Source organism: Alexandromys fortis, unplaced genomic scaffold, assembly GCF_014885135.2.
Source record: "Alexandromys fortis isolate MF-2015 unplaced genomic scaffold, M_Fortis_MF-2015_v1.1 scaffold_40, whole genome shotgun sequence".
Lineage (NCBI taxonomy): Eukaryota > Metazoa > Chordata > Mammalia > Rodentia > Cricetidae > Alexandromys > Alexandromys fortis.
In genome coordinates, this window is record NW_026067966.1 from 1,778,669 (window position 1) to 1,793,730 (window position 15,062).

A 15,062-nucleotide genomic window follows, 5' to 3' on the forward strand; every position below is an offset into this window, starting at 1 on the left:
GGGGGGGCAGAGGCAAGCAGATTTAAAGCTACGGAGAAACCCTGTCTCGAAAAAATAAAATAAAAACAGAGCTGTTACACAAAGATACCCTGTCTCAAAAAAAACCCAAATCCAAGAGACCAAAAACAAAACAAAACCACAAATCCCAGCACTTAAGTGGCAAAGGAAGATGGATCTCTGAGTTTAAGACCTTCCTGGTCTACAGAGCAAATTCCAGGACAGCCAAGGTTACACAGAGAAACACTGTCTTAGGAAAAAAAAAAATTCACAAAATTAGTTTAAACCAACAATACAGTGTGATCCTTTCAAAATCATTTAGTTGCTGCTATTCTAATTGAGGAGTGACCAGCGTTTTCAAAAACTACTGTACAGGGCTAGCAAGATGGCCCAGCAGGTTAACGGTACTTGACATCCTGAGTTCTGTACCCAGGACCAACAAGGCGGAAGGGAAGGGGAAAAAACCTCTACAAAGTTGTCAAATCTGAACACATGCACTGTGGCTCACTCGTACATTAAATTGTTTTAAATCAGTGTACAATTGCATGAAAATACTAGCCATTTTCCCTATTTGTTTTAGAAAGAGAGCAATAGCTCTTCTTTATTTAAAGGACAGTCAATATTTTCAGCTTTATAGGACTTGGGGCATAACTTAAGTGGTCATGTAATTATACGCTTCAAGCCTGGGTTTGATCCCTGGAACCACAACAACATAAAAACGATTATAAACATCAATCAGGTAGGGTCTTCTCTTTAGATCATGTAAAGACAGGGACATATTCCTTTGAGCTTCCTATGGTTATGTCTGTGTAAAGTTGAGTGGTCCTTAAACTAATTTTTTGTAATGTTTTCACATATTACCAATTCTTTCCTCTTTTAATCGAAACATCTTTCACCACTTGACTTTATGTAGAATTGTTGAGAAAAGTGCCTATTAATCAACAATACTTCCACATTATATTGACACCAATATTAAGTATATAGCGAGGGAGAAAAAAGACTAAGCCCCATGACTCAGCACCTGAAGCAGAGTCATACAAAGCAAGTCTAGTCTATATAGTGAGAATCTGTAACAAAAACAAAATAATAACAATCAAAATTTTAAAAGATGACTATAATCAACTCTAGGTTATTGTGTTCTTGCAGAATTATCTTAAAAGCAAGTCTCAAACACTTGTTTTCTTTTAGGATAAGAGTATTTACTATAACTGCAATTTAGTCATAAGTTTGGTAGATAAAGAATTAACTATAATCTATATGGCTTGGGAATTAAATCAGTGGTAAAATATAAGCCTTAGTATGTATGAGGCTCTGGGTTCAACTCCTAGCATCAAAACAGAACTCCCACCATAGCCAAATCCATACACACAAATTCATAGCTCAAAGATTACAAACAGATCTAAACTTTATGTCAATGAGTATATTGCACTTAATCTTAGAAAAATAAGCCAGGTGGTGGTGGTTCACGCCTGTAATCCCAATTTCTGAATAAGGATAAGACAGATTTGATTTAAGCACTATAAAAAAAATCAAACCACAAGAAAAAGATGCTTCTTGGTTTTAAAAAAGGACAAAGAATAGGAATGAACGTAATTTTGATTACTTCATACATTAAAACAAAAAAAAAGTCAGTCAAGGTCATGAGTTAACAACCTTCCAAGAAGAGCTACAATTAATTATACAACAATCATCTTTGAAACTAAGACAACGATCATCTAACGAGCAATGACATAAAGCTAGCCAATATATAGCAAGATAATCAACTCACAAGCAATCAAAAAGGCTAACTTCTGCCAACGGCATCTTTTTTCTGCACACTTCTAAAAATAACTGCATGGGGATAGAGTTGTAGCTAAGTAGACAAAACATTTTCCCAGCATTCACGAGGCTTTGGGTTCAATACCCAGCACTGCATCATCAGATATTCAGCTAATCAATACTAAAGACAATTCAACTACACGAGACCCTTTCTTAAATTAAAGGCAGTAAAAAAAAGACATGGAACAAACTACATACCACAGTTATCTAAGTGGTAACACTAAAATGATCTTATTTTTCCTGTAGCTCCCCATTTTATAGTCTCTATACTTTTACGGAAAAAGCAATACAGAGGAAATCAGCACTGATATAATCTTAAGCAAAATTGCTGTAAAAATTAATTTAATCCCACCACTGCCCACTGAGAAAACAAGTGAAAGCACACAGTACAATGAAAATGATACTGCATGGCCAAGAGGGAAGGGATAGCCTACAAATACCTGTGCTAGAAGTGGAAAATGCTAGAAGTATCCCTGAGAGCAAGCCAACAGAGAAGCAGTGGAAGGAAGAGTTTTCCTAAGGAAGAAAAAGAGAACAGAAAAGAGAGGAACAGATCAGCTACCATCCAAAAACTCAGAGGAAAGAGAAAAAGAAAAATAATAGGAGTAAGATGTCTAGTTCATTACACATAGCAATGGAAGATGTGAGAATAAAAGGGAACAATCAGAAGATACTTTTATCATAGGAATGAATGAGTGCAAATTATTCTTTTTAAAAGGTAAATGGATTGAAGTGATGGCTCTCAGTTAAGAGCACCACTTGCTGGTTTGAGATAAGGACAAGGATACATTTCCTCAGTACCTACAAGGAAGATCACATCTGTTAACTCTAGTTCCAGGGGTTCTGAAACCCTCTTTTGGCCTCTTAGAGAAATACATTGTGGCACACACATATACATGCTAGCAAAAACAAAAACAAAACAAAAAACACTCAGACACAAAATAAAAATAAATCTTAAAAGAAATAAAAAGGAGCCTGGTGGTGGTGGCGCACGCCTTTAATCCCAGCACTTGGGAGGCAGAGGCAGGCAGATCTCTGTGAGTTCGAGACCAGCCTGGTCTACAAGAGCTAGTTCCAGGACAGGCTCCAAAACCACAGAGAAACCCTGTCTCGAAAAAACCAAAAAAAAAAAAAAAAAAAAAGAGGAAAGGTTAAGTTACTAACCATAGCATGGTGACACACGCGCACAATCCCAGTAATCAGAGGTAAGGGGCTCAAAATGGGGCCGGCCTAAACTAAATACAGAAGACTTGTTGAACAAGTGACAAAAGCAAATAATGAGAGATAGAGTGATCTTGAGAGGTATTCTTGATATGGAAGGACAGGTTAACTGGAAGAAAATTCAAAAGTGACAGCTTAATCCTGTATGAAAGCAAACAGCAAACCAAGACTGAATGTAAACAAAAGGTCTAAAGATAGCCAGATGATGTCACGGCAGTAGCAGCACACACCTTTAATCCTAGCAGTCCAGAGGAGACAGGTGGATCTCTGTGAGTTCAAGGCCAGCCTAGTCTACACAGCCAGTTCCAGGATACCTGGGACTACACAGAGAAATCTTGTCTTAAAGAAAGAAAAACACCTGTATAATGGCAGATCTATGGGACTCAAGACCCTCTTCTGTCCTCCATAAGCAAACATACACAGACAAAAAAATTCATCTTCAAACTACAACTGCAAGTGCTCTTTTCTAATAAACTCAATCTTCTGCCTCACAAAAACCACAAGAGAAGTTTTTTCAAGATTAGATAATTGTTAGGAGAACATAGTAGCAAATTAGTCTGGGTTTTGATGAGAACACACTCAATTTCTTTCCAGCTGAGATTTTACTACCAAAGAACCGAGACAAGATGGCAATATTTTCATTAAAAAACAAACAAAAAACCTACATTCTTTTTAGCCTAAAGCTGTTTGATTATGCTTATATTTATACACATAAAAACTAGAAAATAAATCATTATTAACTACACAGTTGAACACAGCCATACCTCAAACAAGATATGATGCTAAGCTTAGGTAAGTAAACCTAAATGAGACCTCTTGTTTATTACTTCTGTAAAGAGATCCTTCTTTGGAAATAGGTTGTCATGAACTTACTGTGCTGAGCCTGAACTGACAATCCAGTTCACACAGTGATGGAGGTCCAACCAAAGGCTTTGTTTGTTTGTTTGTTTGGTTTTGGGTTTTTTGTGGTTGCTTTGCATGCTAGACAAGTACTACACATAGACAGTTTTGGAACAAAATTTACTAAATATCTTTTTTAAAAGACATGATAAAGGTTGAAAAGCATGTGAGCAACAGCTGGAAAGCCGGCTTGGTCATTAAAAACAATAGCTGTGCCTCCAAACCAGCACCCAACAGTGACTCCCCTCCCCTCCTCTGGCCTCTACTAGCATCAGGCATGCAAGTGACACATAGCCACAGAAGGCAAAAAAAGATCCATAAGATTTTTTTTTTAAACTTAAACTTTTAAAAGACAATTATGAAAGTTGAAATTCACAGGTGAAGAAAAACTCTTTGCATGTTTTCCGTCATTTTCAAACATTTAAAAAAAATTTTTTTTCCTTCAAAAGGAAGCACAGGATAGATTGTCTTAAGGCTGGAGAGTTGCATATGCTGTCATGAGAAGAGTTCCCAGCATTAAAATGAAGTGAAAAATTCTACCATAAACATCACAAGATTTACAAGCACTTATAAATAAATCCAACACCCTCTTCTGAACTCCAAGGGCACCTACATAAACTCACATGTAGACACAAACATAAGCATTTAACTTAAAAAAAAAACTAACCGAATAAATAAATAAATAAATAAATAAATAAATAAATAAATAAATAAATAAATGGATTGCCTTAAAAGCACATGGGGGGGGGGGGGCAGGAGATGGGTGTGCAGGTAAAGATACTTGACACACACAAGTCTAGTAACCTGAGTTTGATTCCTAAACGTGTGAAGGTGGAAGGACAAGGGATTTATTTCACAAGTTTTTCTCTCATCTACACATACAAACCACAACGTGTGCACCCACTACTCATAGATCATGCACATAATGACTTATTTTCGTAATGCTTCATTTAGAAATGTGCTATTCTACAATCTACTGCAATTCCAATTACTGCACCCTTATAAAGCTATTTAAACCAACACAACACAATCACAGTAATTAATGACTTCATTTGTTTCAAACTTTTGGGAAGATATGGGTGACACAAATTTCTAGCTTTACAGCCAGACTGATCCTGAACTTGCTATGCAACCAAAAAACGGATCAAATTTGGGGTCTTCCCTGCCTCCCCTCCAGAGTACTGAGAATACAAGAATAAATACCACGTCCAAACCAGCTCATTTGTAAACAAGTCACCATTAGAAACTGCTTACATTTTATAGAACACTCATTTATCAAACCAACAATATTTTGCAAAAATGTTGACAGTTCATGTTCTAAAACATACAGCTTCAATTGTTCAAAAGATCTAACTTATATGAACCCATGTAATTGCAGTTTTAAAAGACTGACAATGTCAAGATCAATAGAAACATTTTATGTGGACTGTGAAACACATTTTTATTTTACTTTTGTATGTTCCCTGTTCTGATAATTATACTTATCCGTATCTCAAAATTGGACATGGGGATCTATGTATTTTGTTACTACCTAAATAATGGTGGGGTGTACTACCTAAATTATAGTGGCATTGAATGTTGAAGACTTTGAAATTTTCCATTTTCAACAGTATGTGAAATGAGCAGGGTGCAGTTTCTCATGCCTTTAATCCCAACACTAGGGAGACAGAGGCAGACTGAGCTCTGAGTTCAAGGCCAGCCTAGTCTACAAAGTGAGTTCCAAGAGAGCCAGAACTATACAGAGAAACCCTGTCTAAGGAAGGAAAAAAATAAATCGGTTTGTGAGTGATGCAGATGTTAGGATAAAATCTCACAAAGTAATGCTATTTAAATTAATGAAAAGAACTATTTATTTATAGCCATCAACATAAAGGTAAAAGTATTGCTATTTCATATGCTGAACGTAGAAAAAAGAAAGCACAACTCTGTACTAAGTGTGACACTAACTTTGCACATTATATTACTTAAGATAACCCGCAACTCCAAAAAACAGACAGATCCACTTGAGAGGACTAAGGAACTAAGATTCCCCTGAAACCGTACCCCAAAGACTTGCAATGTCTACAGCAGAGGCAGAACTTACACACAAAGCTGTCCTGGTCCAAAGTTCATACACTTGCATACTACTTACAGTCAACATGACAAATCATATAATTCATTGTACATCTGACATTTCAGTTTCTTTTTAATGATTTACCAATGTATATATGTCCTCAAGTTGTTAAAGTAATCATTCTAGAAATAACTAGAATTCACTCTGACCCACTTCAAGCTAACCACTGACATCACTATAGACTTATGCTTGACAAGTAAAGTTCTGCGTACTTAAACAGTGAGAGTCCATGCCTAAATCAGACCCATATTTTACTTTTAAGAGACTGTATTTTACTCTTCATACTATTGTATATAAAACCATTCTGATACAAAGACCAACAGCAGATGACAAAATCAAGAGAGCTGCTATCTATGCTAACAAAACATTTCACAGACTCATAGTTCAGACAGTGTTCGTATGGAATCCACAGGAAAGACTAGTCCACACCCCATCACCCTCTAACTGGGTGTTAAACCTTCCTTTCAATAATATCATTCAGTCTTAAGAAAAGGACCACAAATGGCTGAAAGACATGTTGCAACACGTGTCAGGCAAGTAGAAAGGACAAACAAAACATGATATGCTTATGCGAACAACCTTAAATTCAGACTTTGTATCAGTGGCTAGGAACCGATTTTAGAGGAGCTTAACTTAGAAAAATACTGAGAAATTACTTTAAATTCTAATTGTGTGTTACTCTGCTCAGAAATGAGGGAAATGACCCATGAGCAATGCTTTGGTCCTCATAATGAGAATGTTTTTATGTGTGTGTTTTTTAATTCCCAACTTTTTAGATTTCCGTGAAATACATACCTTCCTCCTATTGAGTCGTCTTGTGGTTGGGCCCCGGCAGTGTTCCTCTGTGAACGTCGCAGTGACCCCCCTGGATTGTTATTAGGCCGGTTGGACATTGGCACCTCTCTCTTGAAGGGACATACCCTTTCTAGACACTACCATTCACTGAAAGATAAAGGAGGGAAACAGTCTAATTAGATATGCACAATACTATAGAGAAGAAATGCGGGGCAGCAAGCAATACTACCTTATTATACTGTGTAACTTAACTATAAACATACTATAAAAGAACAGAAATTTGGAGCTGGAGTGATGGCTTAGTGGTTAAGAGTATTTACTGCTCATCTAGAACTTAAGTTTGGTATCCAGTACCCACATTAGGCAACTCACAATCACTTGGAACTCCAGCTCAATGGATCCAAAATCCTCTTTATCATCCTTAGGTGCAAGCATACATAATAAACAAAAACTAAGGGCCAGCAAAATGGCACACCTGGTCAAGGGACTTGTTGCCAAGCCTGAGTTTGATTCCTGGACCCATGGTGGAAGAAAGAGTACTAGTCAGTTGCCCTCTGACCTCAATTCATTTGCACACATGGACACACACTGCCAGACCATAACTAAATTTAAGTGGAATTTTGGGACTTTTTTATAACTGTGATAGGAAAAAATAGTTTATAATCTGACCCAATTCCATACAAAAGAACTGTTTACCCTTCTTTATTCTAAGCAAACTATTAACAAGTTCAAATTGCTACCCAAGCATAATAGCTCATTCCAGCACTGAAGAGAATGAGGTAGAAATGAACATTAAGTTCGATGCCAGATTGAGCTATTGCATCAAAACTCTGAATACAAAAGAAAAAATTCACCTGGGAGTAGGGGGAGGGTGGGGGAGGAGAGGGGTGGAGAAAGGAGTTATTACAAAGAATTTCAGTCCTTTCTTTGGTACCAAACAAAAGGGAAACAAATAACTGTCAATACAAGTTTTATTTTAAAAAATAATACAAACCAGTCGGTGGGGACACACGCCTTTAATCCCAGCACTTGGGAAGCACAGGCAGGTGTATCTCTGTGAGTTTGAGGCCAGCCTGGTCTACAAAGGAAGCTCCAGAACAACCACGACTGTTTTACAGAGAAACCCTGTCTCGAAAAACCTAGATAGAAGATAGATAGATAGATAGATAGATAGATAGATAGATAGATAGATAGATAGATAGATAGATAGATAGATAGATACAGACAGACAGACAGACAGACAGACAGACAGACAGACAGACATAGATGGCACTAAATTCCTTAATGTTTCTGTACATTACAACTCTGAAGTACACCATGACATGCAAACTTCAGACCCTTCACAACATGTTCGTTCTTACAAGTGCTTGTATTAGTTTCATCTCTCACTACACACTGGGTTCTCACAGACTGCCAAGAAGTTTTCACATATGACAATACCTCATGTTACAACACTCACAAATCACGATTCAGAATTCAACAAATGAAATACAATGGATTAATCAAAGTCTTCCCTCAAGACTCTACTGGTACTAAACCATAAAGCAACAAGTTTTATATTACAATAGCTATAGTTGGCACATTCACATATTAAAAATAATCTTCAGGGAAAAAGTGAAATAAACACAGAAAAGATAACAGACACTAGAGGAAAGTGTATCTGAAACACTGGTTTCAGTTAAATTTCTAACACTCACCTGTCCAATTTTCACTAAATACACAGATAACCACACTCAGGAAGTAACTCTACCAAACTTATTCTCCCTACGCCCCACTGCACTGTTAAATCTTTATTTTTTGTGCCTGTATAGCAAAACAGATACTCACATAAACCTGACTCAGCATTTCTTCCAAGAAGAGGGACAAATGAAACTATCAAGTCACAGTATACAGGATAACAATGTACAGATTTCCTATCCTACTTCTTACTATCTAACCCTAACAAGCCTAGATGACTAAGATCAAGTATCACTCACTTAACAGATGACTGCTCATCCACACTCAAGCATCTACAATTAAAGTTAGGTTGGAAGGCTGATATCTTGATTCCAGGACCACTGTCAACATGATTCTTTTTTGCTTTGAAACACCATCCCACACTAGAGCCTAGGGTGGCTCTGAACTCTTAGCTATCCTGTTTCAGTCTACTAGTGTTGGAATTACAGGTTTGAGTTACCACCACTTCCTGCTTAAACTGACCTTCACAGCTAAGTCCTTATTCAAATTCATCTTGGAGCTTTCCCTTGTTCAATGCCATATATAATCATGAGAAGTAATACGTACTCTATTATGAAAGTAAGACTTTCTCTAAGAGGCAGTAGAGTTCAGAGGTTTTAGGCCAGCCTTAGCTATGAGACCCTACCCACCTTCCCCTCACTAACTCCCTCAAAAATATAATGCATTAAAATCGAGAATCCTCTTTTCTCACTATTTACCAAATTAAGAATATTGTGAAGCCTGAAAAATAAGGCTGAACAAACCAGTAAAAAAATTTCTAAGATCAGTCATTTCTTCTCTAAAGTAGAAAAATAGTTCAATAAAACAAGAAGCAGAGAGATACAAAAGCTAACTTCCACACCTTCAAAATGTAAAATTAAAAAAAACAAGCTGGGTTTTGGTGCACACCTTAAATCCCAGCATTCAGGAGGCAGAGGCAGGCAATCTCTGAGCTAGAGGCCAGCCTGGTCTACAGAGCAAGTTCCAGGACAGCAACGGCTACACAGAGAAACCCTGTAGGGGAGGCAACAAGAAGAAAAGGCCAGGACAATTAACTAAGTCTCTACTAGGGGTGTAATGGATAAAAACCAACAAAGAATGAGTATCAAGTGATAGAAGATCCACCCTCACGCTTTGTGAAGACAAAAGCTACATCTAAAGGGGTTTTAAGATAAATGAAATGAGATGGAAAGACTGTGATTGACATCAGAATCTTCAGGAGGGAGGCTCCTCACCTATTATCACTAGAGTGAATCTAGAGAGCCTAATATAGGGAAAGTTGAATATAGTGGTACATTTGCCTTTAATCTCAGGAGACAGGCAGATCTATAAATTCAAGGACAGCTTGGTCTACAGTGCAAATTCTAGACCAGCTAAGGCTACACACACAATGTGACCCTGTCTCAACCTCCATCCTCCTACCACACATTTTCTCTCTCCTCTCTCTCCTCTCTCCTCCCACCCTCCCTCTCCTCTCTCCTCCCTCCCTCTCTCTCTCTCTCTCTCTCTCTCTCTCTCTCTCTCTCTCTCTCTCTCTCTATCTAATGCTGTTAAGGATGTAAAGGACAAGGAACTGTTTTAGAGGAAGTAAATTATATAGTAACAAAGAACTAAAAACAGATTGATCTTGCCATTTCTTACTGGATGAAGATGGTCTTGGCAAGCTGTTCTGCTGTTTCTCAGCCGTTTGTTGGTGTGTGGTATACTCCAATGATTCTAACCTTTGTTTGGGGGAAATCTCCTAAATCTTCCCATGTACATCCAATTGAAGTTCTGATCAAGAACATGTCTGTTACCTGACTCAGGTACCACACTCTTTTATTGGTTTTACAAGACAGGGTTTCTCTGTAGCTTTGGAGCCTGTCCTAGAACTCGCTCTGTAGACCAGGCTGGCCTCGAAGTCACAGAGATCCACTTGTCTCTGCCTCAGGAGTCTGGGGTTAAAAGTTAAAACTTTTATGGGGAGGGGACCGAGGTATTGAACAGCACTAATTCTACCATTGAACTACTTTAAGCTTTTTTGCTTTGCTTTGATCTTAGCCTTTAATGGCAAAGTCAACTTTTTTGTGTTGGTTTGCTAGTGTTTGAACCCAGATTCTGAGACATGCTAGACAAGTACTCTGCCACTTTAGCTACAGCACCACCAACTCAGCTGGCTTTTAAGTAAAGATTTGTATCTCTTCATACTTTTATATGGGGTATTTTCACTTAAAAAGCCTGCAGTGCTTTGGAATGAAGCCACACTCTTGAGTATATAACCATAAGCTTTTTAAGTCAGCATACCATGAAATACTTGCACATCCATTTTTACTGCTGTGTTATTCACAACAGCCAGAAAATAAAGCCAGCCTAGATGTGTCTGTTACAGTGAATGAATAAGCACAATATGTACAAAAGCCAAATGGAATTTTATACACCCATAAAGAAAAACAAAATCATAACATTTACAGGAATGTATACATTTCCAATACATTGAACAAATACCACATGTTTTCTCTCATATACAAAAGCAAAATTAGATATCTATATGTACGCTTGTAGGAAACAAAACCAGAAAAGTAGAGAGAAAAAAGATCTAAAGGGAGGCAGGACACAGTAATGTGGAATACATGCATCGGAAAGCAGGAACAAGCTAGAAGAAAATAAGGGAAGAACATGGGAGAGGGCAATGGTGAAGAAAAGGAGTAAAAACAAAGTATTGTTACATATGTATGAAGATGGCATTATGAAACACATTCCTTGTATGTTAACCTTAACTTTAAAAGAAAATTTCAGTCAGCTTAGGGGGAAACAGAATACCCAGAGCATAGAGAGTATTATTACCAAATAATGGTACAAGTCCTGAGCCAGGCAATACAAACAACTGCCAAGGAAAAAAATCCAAACATTCTTAGGAGTAAAGGTTTTCTCCAGAAGGAAAAAAAGGGAGGAGGGGGTGGAATATGAGGCTAGCAACTTGTGCTAGATAGGAACAAATCTCAGGAAGACCTAAATAAATGAATAGCAAACAGACAGTGAATATTCTTACAAGAAAGCTTGGAGCTTCATTAACACTGGCAGACAACACTACAATTATATAAGGCATGCTCTTCCAAAAAAGCTTCATTCCAAAGCACTGCAGGCTTTTTAAGTGAAAATACCCCATATAAAAGTATGAAGAGATACAAATCTTTACTTAAAAGCCAGCTGAGTTGGTAGTGCTGTAGCTAAAGTGGCAGAGTACTTGTCTAGCATGTCTCAGAATCTGGGTTCAAACACTAGCAAACCAACACAAAAAAGTTGACTTTGCCATTAAAGGCTAAGATCAAAGCAAAGCAAAAAAGCTTAAGGTAGTTCAATGGTAGAATTAGTGCTGTTCAACACCTCGGTCCCCTCCCCATAAAAATTTTAACTTTTACCTCTTAAAGTAGGGCTTTCACTATCTTGGAATAGTAAAACAGAGTTGTTGTTTTTTTTTTTTAATTTGCTCTGCCTTTAAGTTCGGTCCTGAAGTAAAAACTGCCGTCTTTCCTAAATATTTACCCTGTCATGGCAAGAGAGTATCACATATTCTAAGGCACTTGAGAGGAAGTGACTTTTCTTAAGCTGTTCATACTGGTAGAAGGCATACAAACACTACTCTCTTTTAAAGTTTGGATGTCTGTAACTCCAGGATCCAGCACCCTCACAGATATACATACAGGCTAAAACGCCAATAAAATAATTAAAAAAAAAAAATCAACAAAGGTTTTTGGGTGTGCCTGGTAGACACTCAACCAACTAGGTACAAACATTCTATTTTTGGGGGGGAGTGAGGTTTGAGACAAGGTTTCTCTGTGTAACAACAGCCTGGCTGTCCTGGAACTTGCTCTACAGACCACGCTGCCTGGAAAATGGAGGTACACAATCCTCTGCCTCTCAAGTGGTTAAAGGCTTGCACCACCCAAAAATAAATCAATTTTTAAAAATAGGTATTTTAATTCTGAAATTGTTTCTGCTTTCTGAAGTATTCCACTGCATCAATAGGAAAATCTTAGATGTTCTATTGTATTTATTTGAGGGGAGAGGAGAACTTTACACATTGAGTCATCTCAACTGATTAATGTGTCTATTTAAAATCTTCAACTATGTCCACAGATCAAACGCCAAACTCTTCATCAAGTATTGACATTTACTTTGTAATTCAAGGAATCATATTAAAAGCCCAGGAATTCTAGACAAGTATAGGACCATAGAACTATGTACCACCAGCCCTCCACCTCCCAAATTACCAGTCTCTCAATTTATCACTTAACTTTGCTTCTCACATAACATGCTAAGTAATCATCTTTAAGAATGAAAAAAGAAGCCAGGCAATGGTGGTACACGCAGGCCTCTAATCCCAGCACTCAGGAGGGGTCAGGAGGGAAGCAGAGGCAGGATTTCTGAATTCAAGGCCAGTCTGGTCCACAAAGTTTGCTCCAGGGCAGCCAGGGCTACTGAGAAACCCTTTCTGGAAAAACAAATCTTGAAAAAACTACAAAGTGGGGCAGGCCTTTAATCCCAGCACTAAGGAGACAGAGGCAAGTGGTCTACAGAGAATTGGCCAACACTACAAACAAAAAAGGATGAAAAGAAATAGCCTGGCATGGTGGCACATACCCTTAAACCCACCACTGAGAAGGCAGAAGCAGGCAGATCTCGAGTTAAACGCATCACACCACACCTATATAGCAATGACTTTTACAAAACTTTTTCCACCTATGCTTTTACATCAATTGCACTTGTTTGCTTGGGAGGATAGGTCTTAAACTTTGCCCCACAGATTTATATATTGAGGAGTTTGATTGACAGCTTAACAACTTTAGAAAAAGACCTGGATCCTGGATCTAGAAAGTTCCCAATCTTTAATTACTCCACTGATGGAGTTAGTAAAATGGCATTGTAGAGGGCAAAGAGTGAGTAAGTAAGTAAATAATAAATAAATAAATAAATAAATAAATAAATGGTGAAGCCTAGCTTAAAAAATAAAATTACTGGAAACATAACTCCCCCAAAACACATTTTTTTCCCTCTTCCATCATCCTCTACTTCTTGGATGGCAGCAAGCAAGCAGCTTCTGCCACATGTTTCAGGCCTAAAGTAGCTAGCCTGAAACTGTAAAAGAAAAAATAAATAACTCTTTCTTCCTATTAAAATTTTTACAGGACTTGGGTATACACTTCAGTTATTAGAGTATTTGCCTACCACACCAAAAGCTCTGGGTTTAATCCCCATCACCACATAACTGACTATGCTACTAGTACACACCTGTACTATCAGCATTTAGAAGGGAAGATGAAGGATCTGAAGTTCAAGGTTTTCCTCTAGCTATATGAGTTCCAAGACAGTCTAGGATACAGGAAACCCTTTCTCACACATATTCAAATATACTTAGCTGTTCTTTGGGGCATTTATCATTGAACTGAAAAGCTCACTAAGAGGGGACACAAGGCCTATTGGTAACCAACCACAGGGCTTGTGCAGGCTCAGCAAGAGCTTGACAGGTGATAAGTCTCTAACAAACATTACTTAACCTTTACGAAAAGGACTTGCCCCTAGAGAAACTTACATTCTAGTGGGGCAGAAGACAAGCAGCAAACATCAGGAAGTACTGACAAGAAATTACATACTCAAAAGCAAGAAAAAGGAAGAGATCATAGGCAAAAGAAATTAGACAATGTCCCCTACCCAAATTCCACTTCTCATCCTCTAGACTCTTATCACCCTACCCCTGCTGAAGCAACTGGCACAAGTCTGTGAGCCTGTATAGTCCCAGCTATTCAAAAGACTTGCGCTCAGGAGTTCTGGCTAGCTTAGGCAATAAATACAGAGACTTATTCCTTGAAAATCACGGTGGGGGACACACCTTTAATCCCAGCAGTTGGGAGGTAGAGGCAGATGGATATCTGTTAATTCAAGGCCAACCTGGTCTACAAAGCAAGTTCCAGGGCAGCCAAGGCTATTACACAGAAAAACCCTGTCTCAAAACACCAATAGAGAAACAGAGACAGAAAGAAAAAAGGGGGGAAGGTGATTGGTGTTTTAGTCTCTGGGACACAAAACTCATTTTGATTAAAATATTAGACCTAAAAACTAAGACCCAAGCTTTCCCCTGGGGGGGGGGGGAAGAAAAAAAGACTCAAAATAAAAAATGGCTAAAACCCCCTCTTCGGTTAAGATAGGGGGCAGCCTAAGGGTTTAATGGTTGCTCAAGACTGGAACTGGTATAAGTCACTGTACTCTTACCCCTAAGAAAAGCTTTTCTTATCCTTTGATTAATGTGGATCTAAGAAAATTGTGATATGCTTAATTGTCAGCTCAATGTCATGGTATTGACCTGATACTTGTAACTGCATATAAGATGTTGAAAAAAGTTGGTATTGACCAATGCTGAAAATTATGATACTGACCTAATGATATTTGTAACTGCATATACAATGCTAAGAAAAGTTGGTATTGACCTGATGATGTTTGTAACTGCTTCTAAGATGTTGAGAGGGCT

The 15,062-nt window shown here is 37.9% G+C and overlaps 1 protein-coding gene across 14 annotated transcripts in view; it reads right to left on the reverse strand.

Moving 5' to 3' along the window:
• Trip12 (thyroid hormone receptor interactor 12) overlaps positions 1 to 15,062 on the reverse strand; it is a 119,713-nt gene that overhangs the window by 84,173 nt on the left and 20,478 nt on the right. For all 14 annotated transcript variants that reach the window (XM_050154293.1, XM_050154305.1, XM_050154304.1 and 11 more), the window contains exon 2: positions 6,845 to 6,991. In XM_050154293.1, the coding sequence (XP_050010250.1) occupies positions 6,845 to 6,942 (98 nt within the window). In that variant the 5' untranslated portion in view covers positions 6,943 to 6,991. The remainder of the gene's footprint in view (positions 1 to 6,844; positions 6,992 to 15,062) is intronic.